This window comes from Nipponia nippon, unplaced genomic scaffold (assembly GCF_047370975.1).
Source record: "Nipponia nippon isolate SJK-2023a ecotype South Korea unplaced genomic scaffold, ASM4737097v1 scaffold_4, whole genome shotgun sequence".
NCBI classification, from domain to species: domain Eukaryota; kingdom Metazoa; phylum Chordata; class Aves; order Pelecaniformes; family Threskiornithidae; genus Nipponia; species Nipponia nippon.
In genome coordinates this window covers 35,351,473-35,364,861 of record NW_028262358.1, presented here as the reverse complement: position 1 = coordinate 35,364,861, position 13,389 = coordinate 35,351,473, and the positions used below count along the sequence as shown (strand labels likewise).

General features: G+C 58.8%; 1 protein-coding gene across 2 annotated transcripts; it reads right to left on the bottom strand.

Moving 5' to 3' along the window:
• Positions 1–692: 692 nt before the first annotated feature.
• On the bottom strand, positions 693–10,937 carry DLK2 (delta like non-canonical Notch ligand 2). Of its 2 annotated transcripts, none has more exons than XM_087774460.1 (6): positions 10,837–10,937; positions 8,524–8,625; positions 6,839–6,902; positions 4,297–4,427; positions 3,475–3,619; positions 693–2,940 (listed from the first exon to the last, which is right to left on the bottom strand). In XM_087774460.1, exons 2-6 carry the CDS (start codon positions 8,594–8,596, stop codon positions 2,163–2,165), a joined length of 1,191 nt encoding a protein of 396 aa, XP_087630586.1. In that variant the 5' UTR covers positions 8,597–8,625; positions 10,837–10,937; the 3' UTR covers positions 693–2,162. The 2 variants fall into 2 exon arrangements, with proteins under 2 accessions (XP_087630586.1, XP_087630587.1); XM_087774461.1 differs by lacking the exon at positions 10,837–10,937 and adding an exon at positions 8,710–8,759.
• Between the last annotated feature and the right edge of the window lie 2,452 nt (positions 10,938–13,389).

Here is a 13,389-nt window from a genome sequence, read left to right as displayed (position 1 = left end):
TTATTCAGGTCCCTGTCCCCTTTTCCCCCCAGACACACTTCCTTGTGAGACACAGGAGTGGTGCCCTCTCTGCACAAAGACAATCCTACCTACTCCCTCCTCTTTTCAGAGGGCACTGACCTTTCCAAGCCCAGAAGGTTGCACCCAGGGACGTTGCTGCTTTTCCTCCAGTTTACAGTGGAGAAGGCCTTCCCCTGAAGGGCCAGAATGTGATAAAGGCCTCTAAGGCTAGTTTATTTCAAGACCACATTTCCAAGGGAAACTCGCTGTCCCTCCTGCCCTGCTCCCAGCTGCGCAGACCCACAGCCACTTTGTTTTAGGATCAGATTGCTCTTCCCGTCAGCACCCTTGGACTCAGTCTTGGCTTTTCCCCTCCCCAACACTCTAAGGCAATGCTTAGCAGTTACACACCTTCGCGATGCTGTCCTGAGGCAGGTCCCGTTCCTTCCCCTGAGGGTGTGGGAGCCATCTCCACCCCTGCAGCCAGAGCGTGGGGCAGGACGACCCCTGTGCCACAATCTGGGTTTGCATTCTTGAGGGAAGTGATGGAGATATTCATCCAGAACAAGTAGCTGAGCAACCTGACCTAATTGGATCTGCTGAGAGCTGGAGGTTGGTGTCCAGAGGTCCCTTGTAACCTAAATTATTTTATGATTCTGTGATACACTGTTTCTGGGCTCATATTTGTTTTATTTGATAAAGGTACATCATCCATCCATGTATTAAAAAAATAATCTTTCTGATGAAGCCCCAGTCCCCTCTCCCAGGCTTCCCTCATCTTGAACCCAGCTCTGCAACCCTACAGGCCAGTAGTAGGGTTTGGGTTGTGGGTTTTTTTACTCCACTGCTTAGCCCTCTGTGCCCATGAGGAGGCAGGGAAAACCCTGGCCCTGGCAGACAGACGCTGATTGCTGCACACCGTACCAGCACAGGCAGGAGCAGACCTAGTACAAAGGCTAAGTGACCTGGCCATCTACTGCCTCTTAGCCGTGCTTTAGCAATGGTGGAGAAGGCAGTATCATATCTGCTTCCTATGGTCATCCCAGGCTCGGTAGCCTGTCCTCACATCCACTGTGGGGAGCTTAGCCTTTGTGGTATCAAGAAACACTACAATGGCTGATTTGAGGTTAGTACCAGCTGCTTGCCTTGGAGTGACTGGGAGAGGAAAGGAGGATCTGGATCTTGTATTGCTCTTGAGCCAGCCACAGCACATCTCCAGCGTTGTCCATCTCCACTTTCACCTGCGAGGGCATATGAGAAGGACCAGCTTAGGCCCAGAGGACCTCAGAGGGGAGCAGGCCATGCTCCTCCTTGTCAGCAAATGGTGAGGCAGAAGTGCACGCTGGAGAGGGGAAGGAGCTTGGTTGGTTGTGGCCAGACCAGAAAGGACGGCTCGGTAAGCAGGGGGAGAAGACCCCTGGATCATCAGGAGGAAAGTACAGAACGTGTTTGTAACCCCAAGTCTGACAGCAAGAGGAGAGGGCATCAGCCAGGGCAGAAGAAGGGCATGAGGAGACCCCAAATGAGCTCCAGAGTCTCTTTGAACTGGCTTACAGAACCACAAGGCCAGGGAGCAAGGGTGTTTTCTCACTCCCTAGGGACACGGCATCTGAAACAACAGCCTCCAGAAACAGCCGGGAGCCACCCCATCCAGTACTGGGGCAGGGAGGCCCATGCAGCCATGACCGTCCCAAAGACCCCAGAAGAAACATCCCAACACTGGCGGAAACAAGGACAAAGCCCCTTCCAGTAGTCACAGAGTGGAATTACAAAGGGCCTGGCAGAATTTGGGCTTGCAAGAAGGCCATACCCTCCTCAGCACTACCCGTCCTGTTTCTGAGCGCTCACGTTGGAGAATGCCAGCACTGCATGGCATGGGCTGCCGTAAGCTGCATGTGGCCTCTCCCCTGCAGGGCTGGCCCAACACAGCCCTGCTTTCAGATGCCAGTGGGTGCCGGCTGTGCTGGCTGGGCAGGAGACAGCTCAGACCCAGGCGGGGCCATCACACCAATGCTCGATGCCCACAGGTTTCGTTGACACGTTCGCTGCCCTGGGAGCCCTTCCCCGCTGCCCGGCTTGCGCCGGCGTGGCTCCCCAGGGTGCAGTTCGAGGGGTTTGCCAGCACGACGACCTGCCAGGGCCCGGCTCAGAGTCCTCGCAGCTCACAGCTCCGTCGTCTTCCTGGGCTCGATCAGGACGGTGTTGAGCATGCCCACCTGACACTCCTGGTCTTGGAGCTTCCTTGCAGCCTGAGAAGGGCTTTGGCACCAGTTTGACCTCTGACGGCCCCTCTGCCAGTTTCTCAGCATTAGCAGGATGGTGATGAGGACCAGCACCGCCGTCAGCACCCCGAACACCAGCACTGTCACCAGCTGGGCTTCGCTCAGCCCTGAGTCCCTTTGGGTCACCACCTCCTTCACAGAGATTTTCAACAACCCTCCCCCCAGCTCTTTCTCGCTGTGGTTGGCCACGCGCCGCCCCGTGACCGCGGTCCTGACAGGCTCCGGCTGCGTCGCCCCCGGCATCTCGCTGGTGGTGCTTTTCACGCCCCCGCTGTTCTCATGGTTCACAGGGTGGTAGGGGGGAGCCCAGGTGGGCTCAGGGATGGAGATCTCGCAGGTTTTGCCAGTGAACCGGTCGGGACACAGGCAGTCATAGTCATTGATGCGGTCGTAGCATTTTGCCCCATTTTTGCATGGCTGGCTGGCACAGTCATTGATGTTGATGGTGCAGAAACGCCCTTCAAAGCCCACCTGGCACTGGCAGGAGAAGCGGTTGATCCCATCATGGCAGGTGGCACCATTGGCACAGGGACGCATCAGGCAGTCATCCACGTCGTTCTCACAGAGAGCCCCCACGAAGCCAGCGAGGCAGCGGCAGGTGAAGTTGCTGGCAAAGCCATTTTCGTCTTGACACTGCCCCCCATTCTTGCACGGAGACCTGTGTGGAGAGAGCAAGGATGGGTCATGGCCCTGGGGAGCAAGCAGCTTCCCACGCCCCAGGGAGGTAAACACACACAATGCCTGGCCAGTGGGTCCAGCACTGGCTTTTTCCATGGGGACAGCTATCTCAAGAAGACCAGGCAGGAGCTTCCGCCTCCCTGAGTGAGAGGCTGTGGGACCTCCTCAAAGGCTGTAGCTGTGCATGGGCCCACCACCCACCAGGGAGGGTCTTCAGCCAAATGATCTGAAGAGGAAACATGCCCTCCTGATGGTCCCCAAAGGCATGACAGGTGTCAGCTCATCACACCTACAGCAGCGAGGGACAGGAATCTGTTCAGATCGCAACAAAGACCTTGCCCCAGTGGGACCGTGTGGTGCACGGAGCTAAACCAAAACCAAAGATGGCTTTGGCTTAACTCCATTAGCACATGGAAATCCACAGATAATGAGCCAAGCTGGGCCACTGCTTGGCAGTGCGTGACCCAAAGCTAATGCTGTCTGTAATCTCGCTGCCCTCACTGCCATGTCTCACCCTGCCTTCTCACATGGCCCCGTCTTCATCTCACAGTCCTTCCCATGGAAGCCCTCTGGACACAGGCAGGAATATTCCCCATCTCGATCATAGATGCACTGAGCCCCGTTCTGGCATGGGGACTGGTGTTCACAGATGTGTATGTCTGAGGGGAAAGAAAAAGGTGGGAATTAGTGAGAAAAGAGGAGTGATGTGGCCAATTCAGTTCAAACACAACCCGCCAAACCCAGTGCAGATGGAGAAATGTCAGGAGCTTCTCCCTCCTCCCCTCCAACAGGCACCTGCAGCAATAGAAGTGCAGTGCCTACATGGTGCCTCCCAGCTACAGTCCGCAAAGTGCACAGGCTTAGGGGTGCAGAGAAAGCAAATTGACCGTGCAAATCTGCACGACATGAAGATGCTGTGCATGCCATCTGGCCGGCCAGCGCAGACCCCATGGCACAGAGGAGCCTCTGAGGCTGGAGGAGGGGAGTGCAACAGCCACCTGCCAAAGGCAGGAAGCCCCAGGGGAAGCAGGAGGTGCTGCCCAGAGCCCAGCCGTGGCGTGGGAAAGGCAATGAGTTCATCTGCTCCATTTCCTGAGGCTGGCCGGTGTCGTGGCAGCTCTTGCCGTCCAGCCAGGGAGCAGGTGCCGGCAGCCCGACCTCTTCTGCAGGAAGGGGACGATCCCAGCTGTGGCAGCCAGGCAACATCCCAACTCCCAGGCAGCCCAAGCAGCATCACTCAGGTGGCTTCTGGCTATGCTGTCTGACCCATCCATGGAGGGTGTGCTGGGCTTCTACCCTCAGCACAAGAGGCTGGGATGCCCAGCCCACAACTCACCTTTGTCACAGAACTTGCCGGCCCAGCCGGTGTGACAGATGCACTGCCAAGGCTGGTGGCACGTCCCGTGGAGACACCCCGGCATACGCACGCACTCCTCGCAGTACTCGCCCTCCCAGCCTGGATCGCACCTGCAGGAGGATAGGGCATGGCAGCGTGATAAAACCCAAGCAGGGGCTGCAGAAAAGCTCGCTGCTTGCCGTGCAGGGTTCCCGCAGATACAGCGGTGCTGGGAAATCCTCCCAACGCCCCGCCATGAACCTGCTGGCTCCCTCCTGCAGAGGAGGTCAGTACTGGCACCTCATCTTCCCAAGAGAGCGAGTGGACGGAGCGGGAGCAGACTCACCCTCTGCAGTCAGGGAGGGTGAGTGGGCAGAAACAGACCTCAGCAGATTTGCTTTTAGTGCCCATGTCCCGCTGCTCTCCTCCAGCCAACCGCTCTGTACACAGAACTGCATTAGCTCAGCAATTCCTGCGCCTCCCTCATCGCGCAGCCAGTCTGACGGGCAGAGAAAAGCCCCATCCCTAACCCTGAACTCCCTGAGGGGAAGCGACAAGAGGCCCCTGAGGCCCGTGTGTTTCATTGCACCCCTTTGCATTATAACGCGTGTCATTTTTCGTCTGAAGTGCACCATAATCCAGCTGTGAAACCTTGCTTGCCGTGGCTGGTGTATGGAATAGATTTATCAGCCAGCTCACAGGAGCAGTATGGTGGGAAAACCCACAGCACACAACGAGCCTTCTGGCCCCAGAAGAGCAGGGCAGTGGCGATGGCTAAGTAAAGCCACGCTGCATTGCTCCAGTGGCTTCCCTCAGACCTGCCAGCTCCAAGGGGGAAAGCAAGTGATAACAAGATGAGAGCTGAGTGGAGGTGGCACCAGCCACAACAAAAGCTATACTCAAAACAGCACGAAATTAAACCTAACAAAGCCAACACAATCTCTACAGTAAGCAAGGGGGTTCATTTTCATGGCCAGGGCTCATTTCAGCACGATGTGCGGTGACTGCAGCTTTGCCAGGCTGGTCTAAGGCTGCGCTTTCACACCTGAACTGGCTATTGTCACTGCAGGTTGTTCCAAAGAGATGAGGAAAATGGTTAAAAAAATAAATATATATGTTAATTACAGGCTTTTTGACAGGAATGGAGGCGATACCATGTGCCTGACAGAGTGTGGGGAAATGCATTCACACCTGGACAGCCATGAGCTTGCAGAGGGCTGTGGGCACCCCTACTCCCCAGTACCTGCAGAGAGCGGGTGCCATCAACTCTTCCCCTTCTCTAAATGGGAGATGGCCAACCTAAAAATTGCCAGGGAGGGGGCCACGTGAACAGCCAAGTCTCCCTGAGTTTGGGGTGATTTCAATGGGGTACTGTCAGGCTGCTGAAGTGCAACTCGCGCGTGCCTCCACCAGAACGACCTGCAGCTGGGCCACCCGCCACATGGAGAAGTGCAGCGTCTCTGGCTGGGGCTTCGCAGCACCGAGCTCCCCCAACCAGCCACAGCTGCCAAAAGGGCTCAGGGAGGAGCGAGCTCTTTGCAGCTGCAACTGGGGGGCCCAGCAAAACCAGAGCTGGACACTCCCTGATGCAGCAGTCAGTGCAGTTATGGTCACCGCCAGGCCACGTCTGCTCCATTAGGTGAGAACGAGTGGCCCAGGCGTGGTGTGACACTGGGGGCTGCCAAAGGGGCTGAGCATGCCCCAGCAAGGAGAACGGGGCGGCGGTGGGCAGCCTGTCCTCTTGCAGCACAGGTGTCCAGGACAGCCCAAAGCAGCCTGCTCCTCCCAGGGCTGCCCTGCAGGATGGGGGCTCCGGGTGGCCCTACAGTGGGATAAGAGACAGTGTCCGGGGCCACGGCAGCCCAGGGCAGCCACATGGTTGCTTCCCTGGCTGAAGTGCAGGGTCAGGCTCTGAGCTTTGCCCCTGTGGGATCCGGGCGCCAGCTGGAGCTGAGATGCCAGGGATCACGCACGCACTTCTGCTGCGGTAGCCCCCCAGCTTGCTGGCAGGCCCTTTGGAAGAGATTCCTTCCACAGCCCAGGCTTCTGAGAGGGGACCCCTGATGCCCTCAGACATTTATGTGCATGCTGCCAGCTCTTCTCTTCCACACCCCCAGGGAGAGCATCCCATCTCAGCCAGTGAGGAGGCCAAGCAAGCTGGCCGACCCCCAAGCCTGCCCTGCTGCCTGATGACTTTCTCCATTGTACCCGAGCCTGAAGGCTGCCTCCCATCACCCAGGCATGGCCAGGCTGTCCTAAGCTCCCGTCTAGACAAAAAGGGCTCAGCAGAACATCAGTCAGTGTGTGGCGGAGGGGACCAAAGGCTGGAGGGGACCAGCAAGAGGTTGAGGGACCAAAATCTCCCACTCCAGAGGGCATTAGGTAAAAAGAGAGCAGAGTTGTAGATTCCAGGTGTGGGTGAGCGGAGGAGGAGGGGCTTCAGCTTGGGGCAGGGGTGTAGGCACCGGGGACACAGCACCAAGGGAGGGAGAGCAGTTACGGTCAGGGGCAGCAGGAGCGGAGAGCCAAGGACAAGCCGTACCTGCACTTCCCATCCTGGTCACAGCAGCCATGGGCGAGATTACAGCGCTCGCTGCAGTCATCACCTACAAGGCAGGAGATGGGTGGAGTTGGGTTAAGCAGAGACCATAAATGACTCCAGATCTGCCGGTGGCCCTGCCTGGCTCACAGCTTCTTTTTCCTTCCTAAGCACTCAGCTTGCCCTTCCCCAGAACTGTAAGGTGGGGGACCTTCCTTTCAGTGGCTGGATGCCACATGAATGATGAGGATTTTGCAGTCATCCAAGCAGCGATAACGCTGCCTTTATTGAGAAATGGGACCCTGCTTCAAAACTACTTGGTTTCTGATCATCTTCCCCACCATCTCTCTGCTGCCTCCCTTAGAGTTTGGGCCCTTCAGGGCAAGAGCTGGGGTTGCCTGTGCATTAAGGCAACCGGTGTAATAGGGCCTGACCCACCTGGGACCTTGGTCCCACGGTCGTGCAGCAAGTATGGTGGGAAAGGTCAGGGCCAGGTACTGTGACGGGCACAAAGGGACCGAGGATGGAAATGGAAAGAATGGCTCCTCTTTATCTCCCAGGATGCCCCCATCCCCAGGGACAGCTATTGACACAGAGCGGTCTAGTCGGGACTTCTGCCCTCTGCCAGGACCTAGCTGCCAACACTCCCCCTCCGGCACGGGGAGGCCAGACGGGGCATTGCGTGGGGCCAGGTATCCAGTTCTGTTTATTTATTTAAAGGCCACAGAAGCTGTAACTGAGCCATGGCCTTGCCGTGCCACTTGTCATGCTCCGCTCGGTGCTGGCCTGCTTTCTCCAGCCAGGTGTCCCCTTTCACCTCCACCTTCCCCTCTCCCCCATCACTTGCTTGCATCTTAGCCACGCAGGGAGCTGGCTCGCTCCAGCTCCGTGGGCAGTAGAGCCAGAGCAAATGCCAGGAGGCACGGGGTTTCTCCAGGAGCCCAGCATGGTCCCAGGCCAAGCCCAGGAGATGAATGCCCTTACCTGACCGAGCCCCTCCATCCCAGACCAGGGCAGGTTAAAGACCCGGTCAAGAGGCGCGCTCAGGCTTTCCCCAGGCCGCATAATGTGCTGCCTAGGAAGCAAGCAGGGGGAGAAATCCCCCATGCATGTGTTTTTGCTGCAGTGAGGCAGCAAGTCCCACTGCTCAGGATAAGAGCCTCCCAAAACAAGCCACCGTGGAGCTGGAGCAGCATCCTGGGACTGCTCAGCCCAAGGCTGGGTATTGTCGTCTTTCCCATTTGTAACCATCTCTCCTGGCAGATGGCTTTGGGAATTCATCGCTTATCCAGAGCGGGGGAGAGCAAACTAATCTTTGGGAAGGGATATTGTCTCACAGGATCCAGGATTAGCCATGCAGTTTTGGGATCTTCTTTCCCCCTCACTGTGCCTCTCCGAACAGGCTCATCGGTTCAGCGACCCATTCATCCTAACTGCGAGAGACAGAGCAGTGGGACCTCTCACTGCCGGTCTGCTCAGGCACCGCCACCCCCATGGGCACCAGAGCGGGGGTCTCTAGCGTTGCCACTGGTCACCCCCAGGTGCCGGATGACTGAGCAGCATTTTCTGGTCTTCCAGGTCAGGCCAGCTCTGTTTTGGATGGAGAACTGAGGAGACTTCAGCAATGCCAAGGGCAGGTTTGGAAAGGTGGATGTAAGAGAGAAGGACCCATGTCTACAGAGACTCACCTTGGGCAAGCTGGTGATGGGCCAAGAGGATCCAAACCAAGGACATGAGCTGGAGACAGAAGCTCCTGAGCATGGTCAGCGTGGCCCCACCGAGATGAACACCTACAGAGAGAAAAAGTGTAACCTCAGAAAAATCCCCTGGCTGACACCACAGCTTCACTTCACGCATCCCTTCCTCTTCGCTACCTGGGAGTTTTGAGTTGAAACATCCAGTTTTGTACAGACTTGTCACTGCACTTCTCTCTGTCCTTCTGGACTCCTTCCTCTAAGGCAACGTTGGAGCACTAAGAATCAAAAAGCCTTTTAAAATGCCTGTATGGGAGAACCGAATGCACACACTCAATTCCGAGCGCGTAATAGCTCAGGCTGTTATGCCGAGCATCTTGGAGCATCTGCCCCTGCTAGCTGCTGTCAAGAGAGCAGAAGCCTCCAGAAACACCAGTCCAGTTGTGGGGACCTTCATCTTCCCTCCCTAAGTCTGGGGGGGCTTCATCTTTATACTAAGCAAGGACCCTGCAGTGCATGTTCAAATGAATAGATGGGCTGAGTCTTTTTACAGCACTCAGGCTGCTTTTCAAGCCCTTCAGGAGAGCAAGGAGTCAAGCAGATCTAGCAAACGAACAGGCAGTAAACAACAGCCCTATTTCATTTTCCTAGGAAGGGAGTGAAGTCATAGGCACTAGACCCAGGCTGCAGCCCCAGGTAGGAAAGGCAACCATGCACCTCTCGCTAGGTGCGGTCCTTTTCCTCGGCTGCCCTGCAGAGAGCCCCGTCAGCCCAGGGTTCCTGCACCCGTCTATTTTCCAACTGCCTCCTGCCCTCTTGAAGTAACATTAAATACTTTCCAAAAATGCTTCATTCCCTCCCAGCCTTCTGGGGTTGTTAAGGGCAGGAAATTTGAGGGTGATATCATAAATATATTACTATAATGAGATGGGAGGGGTTAAACAGTTCTGCTAGGAGAGTGGTGAAGGTATGGAGCAGACTCCATCCAGCTGCATGGGTGTGATGGATAGAGGCCATTCCACTTTCAGCTGGACTCTTGAGCTTGGGAAGTTTGTGTTGGGTCAATAGTTGCATGAAAGGCTTCTCAGATGGGGACAGAAGTCCTCCCCCCCACACACATGTACACATGCATTGCAGGAAGTGTTGGGGTCCCTGCTAAGGGCTTCAGCTGCCTGGACCAGGCGAAATAGCCCACAAAAAGCAATGATGTTGCTCGAAGCATCTCTCCAGCAAACAAACCATCACCTATGAAGGATGCAGCATTTTCAGAGGGGCTACAGATGTTCCTGTCATTGCCCCAGTCAAATCCCAGCGTGGATCACTGCATCCTCCCTCCCCACGGTCCCCTTGCCACCATGCTTGCAGGACCCTCCTTCGCCTCCTGCCCCGAAACGCTGGGACGCTGGCCAGAGGTGAACAGCTGCTGCATTTCAGGGGAGGGTGAAGCAATTCCTATGAAACTTACAAAATAATTTGGGGCTGAAGGGTCGGTATCCTGTTCCTTCGGAGCTGTGAGGAGCTCAACCTCCGACCACATGTCATTGCAAAGGTCGTTTCCCCCACAGCTCCCCACAGCCTCCTTGCTCAAGGCGCAGCCTCTCAGACCTCCTGACGCAGCCACCCCATGGGCGCTGCTCCCAGTGCCCACCCAGGGGCCACCCCGGACCCCAGCAAGGTGCCGGGGGCATCCTGGGGGGCAGCCAGGGCCTGAGGGAGCTGTGAGCAGCACCTGGACAGGCCTGGCTTTGGGTCACAGGGACACAGGGGAGGGAGCTCTCTCCGTCCCACTATGGCCTGGCTGGGTTGGGGGCTACCAGCCCCCCAGGGGCTGCAGGCTATTAGGGAAGCCTCCGGGAGCTATTAACCTGCCCCTCGGGGGTATTAGGGACCTTCGTACAGTTGGGGGCTACCAGGGACAACACCAGGAGGGGGGCTATCAGGCACTAACCCCTAGACTGGGAGCCATCAGGGACCCCTCCGGGCTGGGGGTCCAGGGGCAGGGGTGGGAACCCAGAGGATGCCGCGCTGCTGCGGCTCACCCCTCCTGCCCGCCCCCCCCCCCCGCGGCTTCGGGACCACCCCGAGCCCCCAGTGCCCCCCCAGAGGGGCACGGCCACGGGGGTGCCCGCCTTCCCCCCACCCCCCGGCCGGCCGGAGGGGACGCTCCGCGGAGCCCCCCACCGCCCCGGCCCCACCGGTCCCCCTGCGGCCGGGGCGGCGGCGGCGGCGGGCGGGGGGGGCTGAGCCGGGGTGGGGGCTGCCGGTCCCCGCAGCGCGCTGTCCCCCGTCCCCCGCCTCCCTGCTCACCTCGGCGACGCGGCGGGTCGTGGGGCTATCGCGGGGCGCGGCGGCGGGGGGCGGCCATGCCCGGCGCGGCGGCGGCGGGGCTGGGGAGGCGCGGGGCTGCGGAGGGAGCTGCCGCCGCGTGTGCCGCGCCGCTCCGCCCGCCCGCCGCCGCCGCCGCCGCCGTGCAGCCCCGGCCGCCTGCCAGCGGCTGCGTGTGCCTGCACATCCCCGCTCCCTCCCCGGGACATCCCGCCTCCCGCCGCCCCAAACCGCAGGCAGCCCCCGGCCCGGCCCGCCCTGCCCGCTCACCCCTGCCCTGCTCCCGCCGCCGGGCGCGGGGGGGCCCGGCACGGCCCCACGCGGGCCCGCCCGCCCCGCACCGCGCCCGGGGGGGGGCTGCGGCTGCGAGGGGTCACCGGTCCCGTCCCCCCGGACCGGCCCGCAGAGGATGGAGGGGTGCCGCGGGCGGGGGGTGCCCCCCCGGAGCGCGGCCCTGCTGGGGAGACCCCGCCCGGGGCTCGGGGGGCTGCGGCGCTCGCCCCTCATCGCGGCCGCACACACACTTTGGGGAAGGGGCTCCAGCCCGCCGCTGCCGGCCTCTCGCGGGGCAGCTCCGCCTCGCAGGCCCGTTCCTCTCTCAGAAATAGGTGCGGGATGATCCGAGCCCCCACTTCGCTCACATTATCCGAAATAAGCGAAAGCGCTTCCTGCAGCCCCTCCCTGCCGGCTTCAGGGGCCACCAACACACCTCCGCTGGCAAACCGTAGGGTTAAGAAGCCCCATCCTTAAAGCAGAGGTGCAAGGTGGGGTGGTCACCCCACAAGAAAGAAACCATCCAGCAAAGCTGTGGTCCCCCACACTTCTCTGGCTGCTGCTCACAAGCTGTGGATGCCAGTGCCTTGGTGAACAATACGGCAACCCTGGGAGAGGGGCTGGGCCGTCACATCTTCAGGAGGAACAGCTGCCCGCTCTCCTCCTCACCTTGCATGGCATTTCTGCTACTCGACAAGATCATATCTGTCACCTTTAAAGGCCCTACCAATCCTTAATTAGATTACAAGTTCACCTCAGCCAGCCGCCTTCTACCCCCGCGCCCCACAAGTTTCGCTATTTTCCACCAGGAAAGAAGAAGAACCACACCCTGCTGGCACTTATGTGGATGCTTCCACATCCCGATAAAGCTCACCCCATCCCTGCTCTCACCTCCAGTCCCCCCCAGCTCCCTGCAGTTCCCGCCAGCCCCGCGAGCACCACGCACCCTGCAGCAGCCGTGGGTGGCACTGTGGGCCCCGGCAGCCTGGGACAGCCCCATCAAAGCCCAGCTCTCTGCCAGCTCTGACTGCGGACCTCTGCTTGCTCCATCCTCGGCAGGTCTTGACAACACAACCCTACTGAGCGATAACATGGGAGCCTGCACCCTGCCCACTGCCGCAGGAGCTGCCTCCTTGCTGCCTCTTTCCTGCTCTCCTGTCGGCCAGGAGCACAGTTGCTTTCCTTGTCTGTCTCCTCCTGTCTCCGTCGCCCCACCAAACTACTCCAAGGTCCCTGAGAGCCAGAGAGGTCCAAACCTCCTGCTGCTCAGGCTGCTCCATCAGCTCCTTGGGTATTTATGGGACAGGTGTGCACCAGCTCTGCTTTGAGATGCTTCCTGTGGTTCTCCATCCATTCTCATTCCCCGATCCTTCACGTCCAGCTCAGCCTGCTTCTGAGTCCTGGTTCACACCGTATCTGGGACTTACAGCAAAAGGGAGAGGGGGAGGCTGAGGGCAAAGCACAGCCCCCGGTACTCAGTTAAAAACCAGACAGCCTCCCCTGTCACTGCTGCTCTAGGACCTGGGAGGATCCATCTTTCTCCTCTGACCCCTGCAACACCTGCCTTGCACTCTTTGCTCACGGTTGGAGGCCAAGTTTTTACTGGCAGCACCTCCAACATTGAGTGTAGGCTGCTCAGCCTCACCCTCACCTCCTCCTTGAAATCCTACTGCCTACACCGACTCAGATACGACACCACCTCCCGCAACATCCTCACCTGCTCTCGCCCTCCTCTGTTGGAATCTGCCCCGGTCCTGAGTGTGCTGCGCTGCAACGCCATTGCACAACCATGCCTGGGTGCTCGTAAACCTCACTTGGTTAAACGCACCTAAGAAAACCCTCTGGATGCTGCGTGTGCATTTCAACAGGCAGGTAGGAGGGTGCTTGCGGAGGGGTCCCCGCACACATTGATATCCGTATCTGTGTCCACAAGACGAGCGCTGCGGGAGAGGGAGACGGGGTTAGGTTGCCATCAGCGGAGCAGGGCACGTGGCTCTCCCCGTGCCGCTTCTCTCGGGGATGAGAGCCGTGGCACAGAGCGAGGGCCATCCAGGCTGAGGAGGTAAAGTTGGTTGCTGGAGATCTGAACGCCGAGGCAGGGGAATGGAGAACAGAAACCAGGGTGGGATTTCGGAGGGAAGGAAATGGGGACATTTGAGGAAATGGGGTTTGGGGTTTGAGGTTTGGTTTTGTGTGTGATTATCACAGACAGAAGCAGGCAGGGATGGGTGGGAGTAAAAAAGGTGGGTACAGAGGAGGAGA